The following is a 13,086-nucleotide window of genomic DNA, read 5'->3' as shown; positions in this document are numbered from 1 at the left end:
AAACTCAAAACATACTATGTTAGTATATACTATGTAATGTAGTGACTGTATACTTATAAAATTACTAAACATTATATTTAAAAGTTAAAATACATATTAAATTTCCATTCTCAACTTATTTGCTCTTATGATTATGATTTCGTTGAGCAAATCAGATGATAATGATGATATTAGGTCACTACATATAAATTTTAGCCCAGAAAATGTACGTTCTACAGTTACCTATAACAGTTCAATAATAAATAATAAATATTAAATATTATTTAATTATTCATCTAAATGCCTACTAATAATTACTTAGTACCTACTTTTACATGGTAACATTAAAATGCTTTTAAATCTAGATATTTGTTTTATTTTTTCTAGTAAGATATATAATTGAAATTAAAAGTTACTAACCAATGGTATCAATTGGCTTTATTCAATAATATTGTGTTATTTACAATTTATTTTTTATTTACTTTTTTGAACAATAATCACAAATGTGATAAGTAAAAAATATAAGAGACACTTTCTAGTTTCTATTAATTTATAAATGACTATTATATTTTAAATATTACCTATTACGCAATGATTAATTTTATTTTGGTATTTAGTAAAAACTAATTGTTATTCGTTATCGAAAATAAAAATAAATTTTAACTTTACATTTTTAATTAATTGTATTAAAACAATAATATCCTGACTAAATGTTGGTATATATAATTCAATGTTTAATTATTGATAAGTAGATGAGTAGTAATAATAATAATAATAATAATAATAATAATAATAAAACTCAAATATAGTTATAAAGAAATCGAGATTTAGTATTTACTTTTGACTTTGAAATTATTAAGTAGGTATGCGAAAAATGACAAAATACTTTAAATCATTAAAATATTCCTTTATATTATTATAGAATTGAAATTAAGACATACAATTATTCGTATTTGAACTGAAAAGTAACTTATATAATATTTAAACAATTCAAAATAAAACTTAAAAATCCGACGAAATTATTCATGTCAATAAGTTTTAAAAGTCTTAAAAGACATTCAGAGAATAACATAAAAAATTAGGAAGCTAAGATAAAATACGAATCCTGGGTATTATTCTTAATATAAATTAATTAATTTATAATCAAAAATTTTAAAACTCCAATGATTTTAATGTTACAAATAATATTTTGTTTACTTTAATCCAAAAATGATTTACAGTATCTACTCACTGTAAAATCCAATATTCTTGAAGATAAAATTTAAAATATCTATGTAAAATTTCTTATCTATAGATATGAAGTTAATACAGTACTTTGAAAAATTGTTTCAACAGGTCTACACGATCATAATTGAAAAATATATATATTTATTAGCAAATTCATAAAGAGTAGGGGTATCTAGCTATGTATATTTTATATATATTCCTTAAGAAAAATGATGATTTTTGTTGGTGTTTCTCTTGATTGGGCCAAGGGCTTCCATTTTTTTTTTTTTATATTAGATACAATAAGATGTTCCTAGCCTTGGCTATCTACGTCTATTGATATTACAATGGATGGTACATTTTTAACAATTTTAACATGATTATTAATTTATATAAAATTTAAATAGTATGATGAATTTGCTATCTAGTATAATATGTACATTAGTGATAGTTACGCCCAGACGTAATTGACTATAATTAAGTAACAGTGAACTGATATAATAATGTTAACAATAAAAAGGTATAAACAGATATAATATAATACATAACAAGTTATAAAACTTAATATTAGACGCTACGAGTAACAAATAGCTGCTGTATATTGTGTGGAGTTATTAAACCAGAAGGTCATGCGGACGTCCACGTTTTAATCTACGTTGAGGCGGATGTATTGATAGATAAGAAATAATCTTAATACTTTTTATTATTAACCTTTGTATTTTGACATTTAATACTTAAATGATGTAATTTAGATAATACAATAACATATCATATTTCCTTTGTTTTCCTTACTATATAACGGAGTACGTTATAAGTAATAGTTATCGAGCAATCGTAATATATGAGTAATATGAATTTTGTTGTTGACAAATGCAATATGATGAACACGGAAGACCAGAAAAACGAAAAACCGACAATGAACACGATTCAGAACGAGGAACAATCTCTTGGTTTATTAAAACGAAAAAATCGAACCCAAAAAGCGACGCCAAAGAGGAAATGTCCAGAGACCAAACAAACGCTGGAGGTTCAAACAGCAGCAGAGGAAGAGATGGAGAATTTATTGAACGTGGAAATGTCGATGTTCCAGACTCATTTGAAAAACACATCGAATCTAGATCTGATGAACGAAAATCAGGATTTGGTTCATTTTTGCGAAATGTTTCAACGGAGGGAGGACACGATGACAAGGTTGGAACTTTTGATACTCATTATTTTGATACGTTGTCCATGGACGGTAGTAGAGCGAGTAGTTCATCCCGTGAAATGGATGGATGCACGCATACAACAAATATGGACTTAGACAATGACAGTGACAACAGAACAGATGACGACAGTATTGACACGTTTGAGGAAGAGTTTACCGACATCACTGCCGAAGTCGCCCGTGCGATGTGTAACAAATATGTAGGAGGAATGCACCGATACGTAACAAACGTTGTTGTGCCGAGCGGACCTTCTGGAATTTATGGATGTTTGCAGGAACTAGACAAGAACATTAAACGAAACCCTCCCAACCATTGGTACATTATCGGAGTGCACGAAGACCACATCCATATCCACCACATGTGTCCCTACAGCAACCAATCCTGTAGATGTATATGGTTTATTCAAAGTGCCAATTGCTTTAAGTACGGATTACGTCGACTTCGGAGAATTACTCGAGGAGTCGACCTCAAACCAGACAACTATATCCGCATCCTTAGATACTTATCTCAAAGCAATAGATTCATCTACAGAATTGGTGGCTTCTCAGAAGATGGAAGATTATGTGATCGATATAAACATTTATCGGTATGTACTGAAAAAATATTTTATTTCATTAAGAGACGATTTTATAAATTACTCTGTAAATATATTGAATACTCATATATATCACTATAAAAAACGTAATCCAAATGCAAACGAGCTATCGACCTGCAAGGAAAAAGATAAATATAAATTATTAAAATTACACAACAGCAACTTGTATAACATGATAAAATATCAATTACATACAACTCACACTAATGCTATGCTATTATCAAAGTTATTAGTTACTACTAAACGCGATTATTTATTAAACATCGATAACTTTAATTACGGGTTCATTGATACCGCAATAACAAATTATTTTAAAGAAAACGTTAATACACGTACAAGGAGATGTTCATTTTTCCACGAAACTAAATTCAACAAAAACAGTTATAAAAACATTAAAAACACATATCCTTTATTGAGTGTGAAGTTGATAGTCAAGTGAGCCAGAGGAGTTGAGCAGTGAGGTATGGAAGTTTTTTGATGCGGTTTTAGTATGGTCTGTGATTTCCTGGATCAGAAGGTCTTTGTGTAAGTTTGCGTTCCTTATAAACCAAGGTGCGTTGGCAATAATACGTAACACTTTATTTTGAAAAATTTGAATTTTATTGATGTGAGTGGACGCGCATTTCCCCCAGACCGGACACGCATAAGTGAGTAGTGGACGTAGAATTTGTTTATATATTAGAAGAGAGCATTTTTTCTGTATTGGCGATTTTTTATTGAGAATAGGGTATAACATAGAGAGGCGCTGATATGCCTGTTGAAGTTTGGATGAGATATGGGGCTGCCATGTTAGCCGTTTATCCAATATCAAGCCGAGGTATTTTACTGGCGAGCTCCAAGGTATATTTACATTGTTAAATGTTAGTTGTTCAAGGGAGCGGTAAGGACGAAGACTGAAGATAACACCTGTGCTTTTTGAAGGGCTTCCATATATATTTGATATCTTACCAAATGCATTTTTAAGAAAATTTGAATTTATCATAGCGAATGATTTAAAAAAAAATGATTCAACGTAATACACTACGCCATACTATTGCTTTAATAAATTATTTAATTTATTAAATTTACTGAGCTCCTTGTGTACTTATTGGTAACTTACTAAATGTAATGTTAGTAGGTTTATATAAATTTATAACTTTTTGAAATCTTTTTATTTTAATTGAAAGCGTCTTCGAACTAAGTCAATACAAATATTTAAAACTAAAGTGACAAATATTTTTATTTTTTTTGTAATTTAATAAACTATTTATTATATATATAAAATTGAAGTAACTGAATGGATGTTATGTATAAGCACTGATGTTTAAATAATAATCTGAGTATCAATTATAGTGAAAAAACCATTGAATATTCAACCAATGTTCAAAAAACTAAAATCGATGACAGTAATAATATTAATTAACTGTTTTCAAATGTTAATCCTAAAAAATCACTTGAACAAGTTTTAATGAACTTCAAAAACAATCACAAATTGTTAATTCAAAAAAGTTAATTCGAATAGTTCATTAAACAATCTAAACCTAAACCACCATAATAATATACTACATAATTACACTCATGTATGTATGTGATCTAAACTAAACTTATCTAACATTAGAGAAAAATAAATCTTATAGTTAAAATATTTGCAGTCTGATAAAATATAAGTAAAAAGTCAATATGAATATAATGTACCATATATCAAATATAAATGGATATAACTGTTGACATAAATTATTATTATTTTTTTTTTTATTCATGGTACAGCTTCAACTGCTAAGGTTATTAGCTTGTAACAAAATTAAGTATTTAGTACATATTAATTATTATACAGGTATAATATGTATATATTATTATGATTAGTGATGAACAATTAATATCTATTTGTTTTTAATAGCTGCTAAAGTTTTTGAAAATTGGCTGACAAGTCATAGAAATGTTCAAAAACTCAAACGTGTATAAAATAAAGTTTCAAAGTCGCTTTATATAATTATGTGTAATATGTATAGGCAATATATGTATATATATATATAAGATAATATTATGTTTGTGTAACAAAAAAAAAAAAAAAACGATGTGAAATTGTATATTCCATAACAACTAATATTGGTCGTAATGGTCAAATATTTGTATGTGGCAGATTACAGAGCGATAACGATAACTTATAATTTATTATTGTACAATCAATAGTTTGAAAATTATATACATTGAACTTTTCTCACTACTTTAAGAAAAAAATTATTTTTTACCATTTATATCCCAACAAATAACTTTTAATTCTTAGTTTTTGACGGTACAGTGCATACATAAATCTATCTATTATAGTTAAATAAGATATTAAATACATTATAAGTAATATACTTATCAAATAATAATACATCTCCGTACCTATTGTTGAATGAATTTATTGTTTGAAACTAAATAGTTTAAACTAGTTTATTCTGTTAACGTTCGAACTAGAGACTAAACAATTTATTACTGTCGAAAAAAATAAATGAGGTTAAAGTTGTATGAGTAATTTTTTTTTAAAGAGAAGTAATATTTTTGTTTATATTTATATTGTATTTAAACCCAAGGTCAAACATATTCACATTTTTACGTTGTTCCTAAATAGTTACTACATTGTACTTTCAGACATTGCATAAAAGAAATTTTGTTGTGTGGATAACCATGAATAGAATCCGATTAGTGATAATTTAAAAAGTTTTATCGTAATAGCCACAATAGTGTTACGTAACCAAATACTGGTGTTTTATATTTTTGTTGATTCAAGACGAAAAAGTCTTGTAAAGTGCAAGTTTTTCCAGAAAAAGTTTAATGGTTTACTCAGTCATTAAGTTACCTTCTTTAATTTTCAAATAGTTTCTTTTAACTCGCTATTAAATAATAATGTCTACTTAATGAAATTTGATTATCCCTTTATATCTTAAATTGACGTTTACATAGTCCAACAGATATTGATGTTATAAATACATTATTGATTATTGAATAAGTTCAAGTTTAGATTTGGGATATAAATAAATATTGCTTTTTATAGCCTGTAGCTATCGTAATTTATACAATCCATCCAATTGACCTGATGGAAGATGCCTTATTATTGTAGTGCGGTATAATGTTATTAAAAAAAAATTCCTAAAACATATACTTACATCATTCCGAAAAACTGCGTCATAAAAAAAATTCATAATTGTCATATTAATATACCTATACATAATATTGCAGTATATCGGACATGTTTAGCCATTTATGTCACAAAATCTCGGTATAATTATATAATAATGACTAATGAGCATACGACGGACTTACAATTTAAGTAGTCAACTTCGTTAGATGCTTCTTTATGTATTATTCATCGTAGGTGTTTGTTTCGATCCCTAACGACACTGTATGGCCGTTTCAGTCAATTTAATTTTATGCGTTTCTGTTGAAGTACACAGATATACAGAAGCTAAAGGTAAATAATAATAAGATCGGACATAAATAGTATAGTAATAAGTATAATGATACGATGTACAATAGTGTTATGAGGCGTAATATAAATCAACGACTAACTGTGTATACCCAGCTACACAAGACATATTTGGTATAGTATTATAAAAATGTATGGTCAGCGTCTGCTAAACTACAGTGTGAACATATTACTTATATACTACATGATATACTAAATCAGATATAGGGTGTTTTGTTTATAATTCCAACAGTTTCACTGCGAGTAAACCATTTCATCAACTCTCATGCCAAAAATGATTATCATCCAGACATGGAATAAATTGGACCCTGAATAATGCCATATAGATAATTATTAACTTCTATATAAAAAGCGTGTATGATATATTACGTTTTAAATATTTTTTTTTAATACAAATTCGTTTTATTGGTTTGAGAACACTTTATACGATTATTCAACCGTATTGTATTATTAAGATAATGCAAAGGCGACATAAGTGTTCCGGTGTAATATTTTATACGATACGGGAGACTAAAGGAACACCCACTTAAGTAGATAATACTTTGCTTCCATTACGAATGTATCTTTATTGTAATATGTTAAGACTAAGTATTATAGCTTATTAATATCCAGGAGAATATAAACAGGCACATTACTACTGGAAACCAGTGACATATAGGAAAGAATGTCAAACTATATTGGTACCTTTGTGAAACTCTATACATTATACATGTTCGTTAATAAAATAATATATATGACGTGGTCGTGGTCAGTGCGTATTTCGTCACCTCCAACACGAAAATATCCGTTATTGCAGTCGACGAATACTGAACTTGGTGGTATCGAAATTCCATATTATTGTTTTAAATGTGCCAATAAATGAAAATAGTAATAATATAACGGTGCATCCGGTTTAGGGGTCGCGATTCTAGGTCCATTAAGCCGACCGTTTCACCGGGGTGTTACCTATATATATATCTAATATATACTGCGACGCGGACGACATCGATGTATAATGAAATACGGTGGTGATGGTGGCGCAATGAGAGGGCTGAAATCAATTCCACGCGCGTAGACGATTGGAATCGGTTTTTTTTTCATTTCGATCCCGGATCATGGACCAAGAGAAAAAAAATACTAAACCCCTGGAAACAGCTACCAGCCGGTCTATGTCTCCGTAATATATCACTCAGCTGTGGCGGTGAGGAAGAGTGTATAGACTTTTCGTGGAAATCGTCTCGCGGCCGGAGGTCATGGCTTGACAATAATATAATATAACGTTATACGGTGCAATGTGTATATATGAAAATACCATAATATACCTCACGCGTTCAATCTACAAGAACTGGTGGCTATATTATGTTAGAATTATTTGCAGCGAGTAGTAGCTTTTTTCAGAATAAGTCTATATTTAGTTTTACCGTAACTGCAGATATTTTTTCATCGAAAATGTCTTCACCGCATCGTGAATCACTGTATTATTATTAATTAATTAATAATTATATTGATGATAAATTGACCGTAGAAGTAGTAGTACTGAAAAAAAATTATCATTCTTAAACGACTTTTCTTGTAAAATACTGTAAAGTATATCAAGTCATATCGAAAAGTGGTAACTTCACCGTTTTTAGCTCAAACGAATGTAATTCTTTTTCCCGCTAATGTTCATATCGTGTAACAATACTAATTATTAATAATATGCTATGGTTAAAGTTTGTGTAATATGTGCGTCACCGGTGGTGTTCTACAGCTGTACAAAATTACGTTTTCGGAAGATCATTTTTTTTTTCGACAAACGTATGACGAATGTGTTCGTGAGTGTCAGTGTGAGTGTGAATTTAGAAAGTGTTCGCGGAATGCACACAACACAATGTGGAAAAAATAATAATAACAATAAATAATGTATAATAGTTGCGGGGGTGGGTTAGGTCCGGACGGAAAAAGCGCGGTGGTGACGGTGAAACACGAGCGCGTACGACCAAGACGCCGAGGACACCGGCGACCGCCGCCACCGTTTTTCGGGGGTGTGCGCTATACAGTGCGCGCGCGCACCGCCGGCCACCGCTGCCGCCGCCGCACACGCTACTATTACTACGTCCACCGTAACCTTCCACAGCGAGCGTACGATATACTATTATACAGCACCCCATACCCGTCCACCGTCGGAGGCGAAGGCATCCGCCGTCGAGCGGGAAAAACGGTCGGCCTTTTCGCGCGCTCCGTCACCGTAGGGGTTGTCGTTGTGGGTGGGTGAGAGGTGGCGGGGTTGAAAACCAGTGCGCTCAAGCTCGTACCCCCCTCCCCCTTCTAAACAAACCCCGGCCGCGGCTATACGCGCCACCACGAACGCGCCTCCCCCCCTCCGACAACCCCCTCGTCTATGACCACGGTGTCGAGCAGCTGCTGTCTCGAGAGCGCGATAGTGTGTCTCTCCAGCTCGCGGCACGCGGTCTGTTTCCGGTCACCGGTACATAGCACCGGTCGTCATATTATCTTCCGTGAGCGTATACGTGTATTTGTATGTATATGTGTGCGTGTGTTTGATAGAGAGAACTCGGTTTTGGACACACCACACGGCCACCGGGTAAGTGTAATGTAGTCATAGGTTTTTTTTTTTTTTTAAAGCATACTTCACCATTGGTTATATTATTATTGTTTTTTTTATTAATAATGTTGCTGTCGGTGTTATAATGAAATTTTGATTGTTATCACATGGACACACTATTTGGGAGCTTTGATAATATATCTACATGGTCATAATGATCCTAAAGTATTTTATGGACACAAATTCTAGAAATTGTTGCTATTACATTTTCTAAATAGAATATTCATAATCTAACTAAAAAAATATTTATTGTTTGCTAGAATGATACTACATAGTACCTAATATATCATATACTGTTTTGTATTAAAACGTTATTTAATTTTGAAAAATAAATAAAATATTGATCACTTAGGCCTGTATCATATTATAACAAAATATTCTAAAACTTATCGAATCGATAAACTGGAAATATTATCCAGATTATTTTCCTTTTATCACAGCCATACATATAATATACAGTTTATAACACTAACTTTGTGTGCCATACAAATATTAATAACTGTTGCTCACAAAGTGACAAATCGGTTAAAATACACATAAATACATGACAATGTAAATCAATCAACATGAATAATAAATAATTAATTGTAAAAACAGCACATCTTGATCAAATAAAATGTATGTCCTTTATAGAAATGTCTACACTCGACTACGAATTGTACTAATTACAGGTAGACAATTTTAAACGTCAGTTATAAAGTTTAATAGTTTTCGCCGCTGAAAACTATCTTTACATTTCACTCCACAGTTTAATTTATAATTAGCAATCGTATTTTTAGAATTGTACCTATTTACTCAAATAAATTATGTTTTATATGATCAGAAATTATACAAAGTTTCATATAATCATATGTTTTATAATTACAGTATATAAATTCGCCAACGAATGACCTAACCTAACATTATCATGATATAACAATTATTAATACTTGTAGTATCGACTATGTCTGAATTAATTTTGCACGCAATAATATATTAGCTATTATCATAAACAAATTATTGTATTAGACAGTGGCGTATTTACTGGGTGTGATATTGGGGATAGATCCCCCCTTGATCTCTTATTTGTTACTTATTTATAATATTGTGATGTCGATAGTACTCCCTTCGCTTAAGAAAATAAATTTTTTGCCAACGAATATCCCCCCCCCCCTTGACAAATCCTAAATACTTCACTGATATAGGACATAGGTAATATATAGGAAATAACTTATAGAAGAAGTTTTGCTATGTATAACTTTAATATAAGGTACCCCCCTCCCCTTACGAAATTATCATTTTTGCTAACGTATATTCCTTATTTAACAAAATCCTAAATACGATACTGGTATAGGACATAGCTTATATACAGGAAATAACCTATAGAAGAAGTTTTTTTATGTATAACTTTAATATAATTTGACACAAAAACAACGATCAAGTAAAAGTTGTAATAAAAACATTATTTGTTTGTATTCACGTTTATCTGCCATTTTCATTCTTTAAAAAGAATAGTTAACATTTTGTTTGTTTAAACTTTTCATAAGTACGTGATTTGCGTGTGCATATTATATCCCGTGAAAAATTGATTACAACAAATTTTAAACTATATTACATTATAATAATTAAATACCCATTTAACATGATAACTATTAAATATATTATATTATGTAGGAAATTAAATGTGCTGTAGCTTCCTCTTCAAAAAGTGGAAATATTAGAGCCTGTAGTTTGTTTTAAAAATAATCTATTTTTTTATATTGCTAAGCTTATTAATTATTTATGGGATCGCTTGAAAGTTACATTTTGTCAAAATTAAATTATCGTCTTATACTATTACTTTTCAGTTTTCACTGCTAAGTAAATTGTTAGTATTTATTTAGGTACTTTTAGTTTTTTTCTCCAAAATAAGTTATAAGAAATGTTCGTGGTACAATTAATTTTAGATTCAAGTTTATTTTTAAATTACTGTAACAGTATATAATATGTATGTATAGTGTAATGTATAATATTATTATTATTATATCTAGGTATTGTATTATACACACTTCACACATGCGTATTTAAATTTTTTAGTTGATAGGAATACTTCTTAAGCTCTAATAATACCAGTATCTGGGGTAAAACAAGTCGATTGTAGCAATAATTCAGAAAATTGGCATAACAAATAAAACACGTTTGAATATAAAGTTGAGTTTTGATTACTTTATTACTTATATACTTAAATACAGTTTTTATTTTTGTAAAAAGTCTTATTTTATCTTTTTATAGTATATAAAATTAATACTAAAAATAACATATTTTTGTTGTATACCTCAATCGACACTGTTTTATCTTAGAAATAAATTATTTTTAAACCAAATTTACCAAGTTTACAATAAGTACATTTTTTATATTACATTATTTTTTTATTAATACAATAAATTAATACATTTTATTTTTTATTTAATTTTCTAGACATTACGCTAAAAATAAACTATCCAATTAACTAAAAAAATAATTTCATACATGCAATTTAAAATAAAATTTGTATTCAATAGTTATTTTGTAAAAATACTCTCAGTGGATTTTCAGTTTACCGGAAAATTTCCAATCTCTATTCCTGTATACATTTGTATTATTACATGTAAATAGATTTTTTAGTATGGGTGGCTATTGGGTTAGTGTCCAACGAACTTTTAAACGCACATGATCTGTGGTGCTTTCACACAATATGATAAAAATCGTACGAGTTTATAAATTCATACTTCCATAATATAATAGAACGCTTTACAATGAACCGCAGGTAGGAAGGAAGGTACTTGATGTCGAACACGATCCACAAGAGGGATAAAACAAGTACACTCGGCAACAATTAGGTTGTTAACAATTATGTACAATGTATAAATAAATTGCTGTTTTATCACTATTAGTAAAAATGCTCTTAAAGAATAATAATGGCGCTCAAATTCAAACCTTCAGAGGAGTTAACTTTATATTCGGTTCGGTGAATTTATTTAAGCTGTCATTTTTTTTTAAGAATTTAACTAAAAACCGTAAATGCATACATACACCACACACATGCACTATATAGACTGTAACATATTCATTGAAGTGATTAAGATGGAATTTTGCACATTTTATGCATATACGTTTCACTTTAAACTTTGATGAACATAGGCCAATGGATATCAGGTGTTAAAGATTAATATAAGATTATATCTATTAGTATTTATATAAACATCACAGACAAAACAAGTTTAACTAAAAAAGTGATAACATAAGATTGATGTAATCAAAACTACGGGAAAAATGTCTTGAACCTAGAGGATTATTTATGGAAATACTTAAGTAAGTTTATGCGTTCCACTCATAATTTATTACACACGGCTTCGTACGATTAAAAACCAACAGGACCCTTTCAATGTTCTAAAGTTTTATTATTCTCTTAGATATTATAATAATAACGTGTTTATAAGAATATTTCAAAGTTTAAACGGCAGTATTTATAGCCAAAAATAAATTCAAAATGTTTGTTGTGGGCTCATAAAATTTTAAATATATATATACATAAAATTATTAGTTTTTATACATGATACGTATAATAAACATTAGTAATTTTATCTATCTATCACTTATAAATCAAAAAAATGCTAAAAAGTATTTCAATATTTTAGTAGGACAGATTAATGTTTGATTAGTTTGTAGTTGTCTTTTTCCGGACAGAATTACAAAATGTTAAGAAAAAATGTAGATATCGCAACTTTTACCAGCTAATATAATATAAGGGATTGAAATAAGTGATCTGACTTAGAACATTCTAAGATGGAAGTCTGCTTGGTTTTAGTATACATTTTACATGCCCTTGACAATGACGTTGAAATGTAACTAAAATAAAATAGTAAAATATTATGTTATTATTTCATGTTTTCAATTAAAATCATCTAAGTCAAAAACTTAAATACAATTTAATTTTAATAGATTTTTTAACCATCCAGAGTTTTTTTTTTTTTTTTTTAAAGTTTTGTGAAAGAAATTAACTCATAACTGATCAATAAGGTTTCCACACTTTTGAAAAACTTATAGCTAGACTGAGTTAATAATTTGT

General features: G+C 29.3%; 1 protein-coding gene across 2 annotated transcripts in view; it reads left to right on the top strand.

Moving 5' to 3' along the window:
• Positions 1-1,992: 1,992 nt before the first annotated feature.
• Positions 1,993-13,086, top strand: part of Corin (corin serine peptidase) — a 122,131-nt gene continuing 111,037 nt past the window's right edge. Inside the window, exon 1 of one of the 2 annotated variants that reach the window (XM_089218809.1) lies at positions 1,993-2,979. In XM_089218809.1, coding sequence (XP_089074935.1) covers positions 2,056-2,979 — 924 coding nt within the window. In that variant the 5' untranslated portion in view covers positions 1,993-2,055. Of the gene's footprint in view, positions 2,980-8,864; positions 9,000-13,086 lie in introns of those variants that run through there. The other variant, XM_089218810.1, reaches the window with a different exon arrangement.

The sequence above is a fragment of the Diuraphis noxia genome, unplaced genomic scaffold, assembly GCF_037042655.1.
Source record: "Diuraphis noxia isolate RWA-SAM2 unplaced genomic scaffold, SU_Dnox_SAM2 contig0002, whole genome shotgun sequence".
NCBI classification, from domain to species: domain Eukaryota; kingdom Metazoa; phylum Arthropoda; class Insecta; order Hemiptera; family Aphididae; genus Diuraphis; species Diuraphis noxia.
The sequence above is the reverse complement of the archived record's forward strand: the minus strand, read 5'-3'. Positions and strand labels throughout refer to the sequence as shown.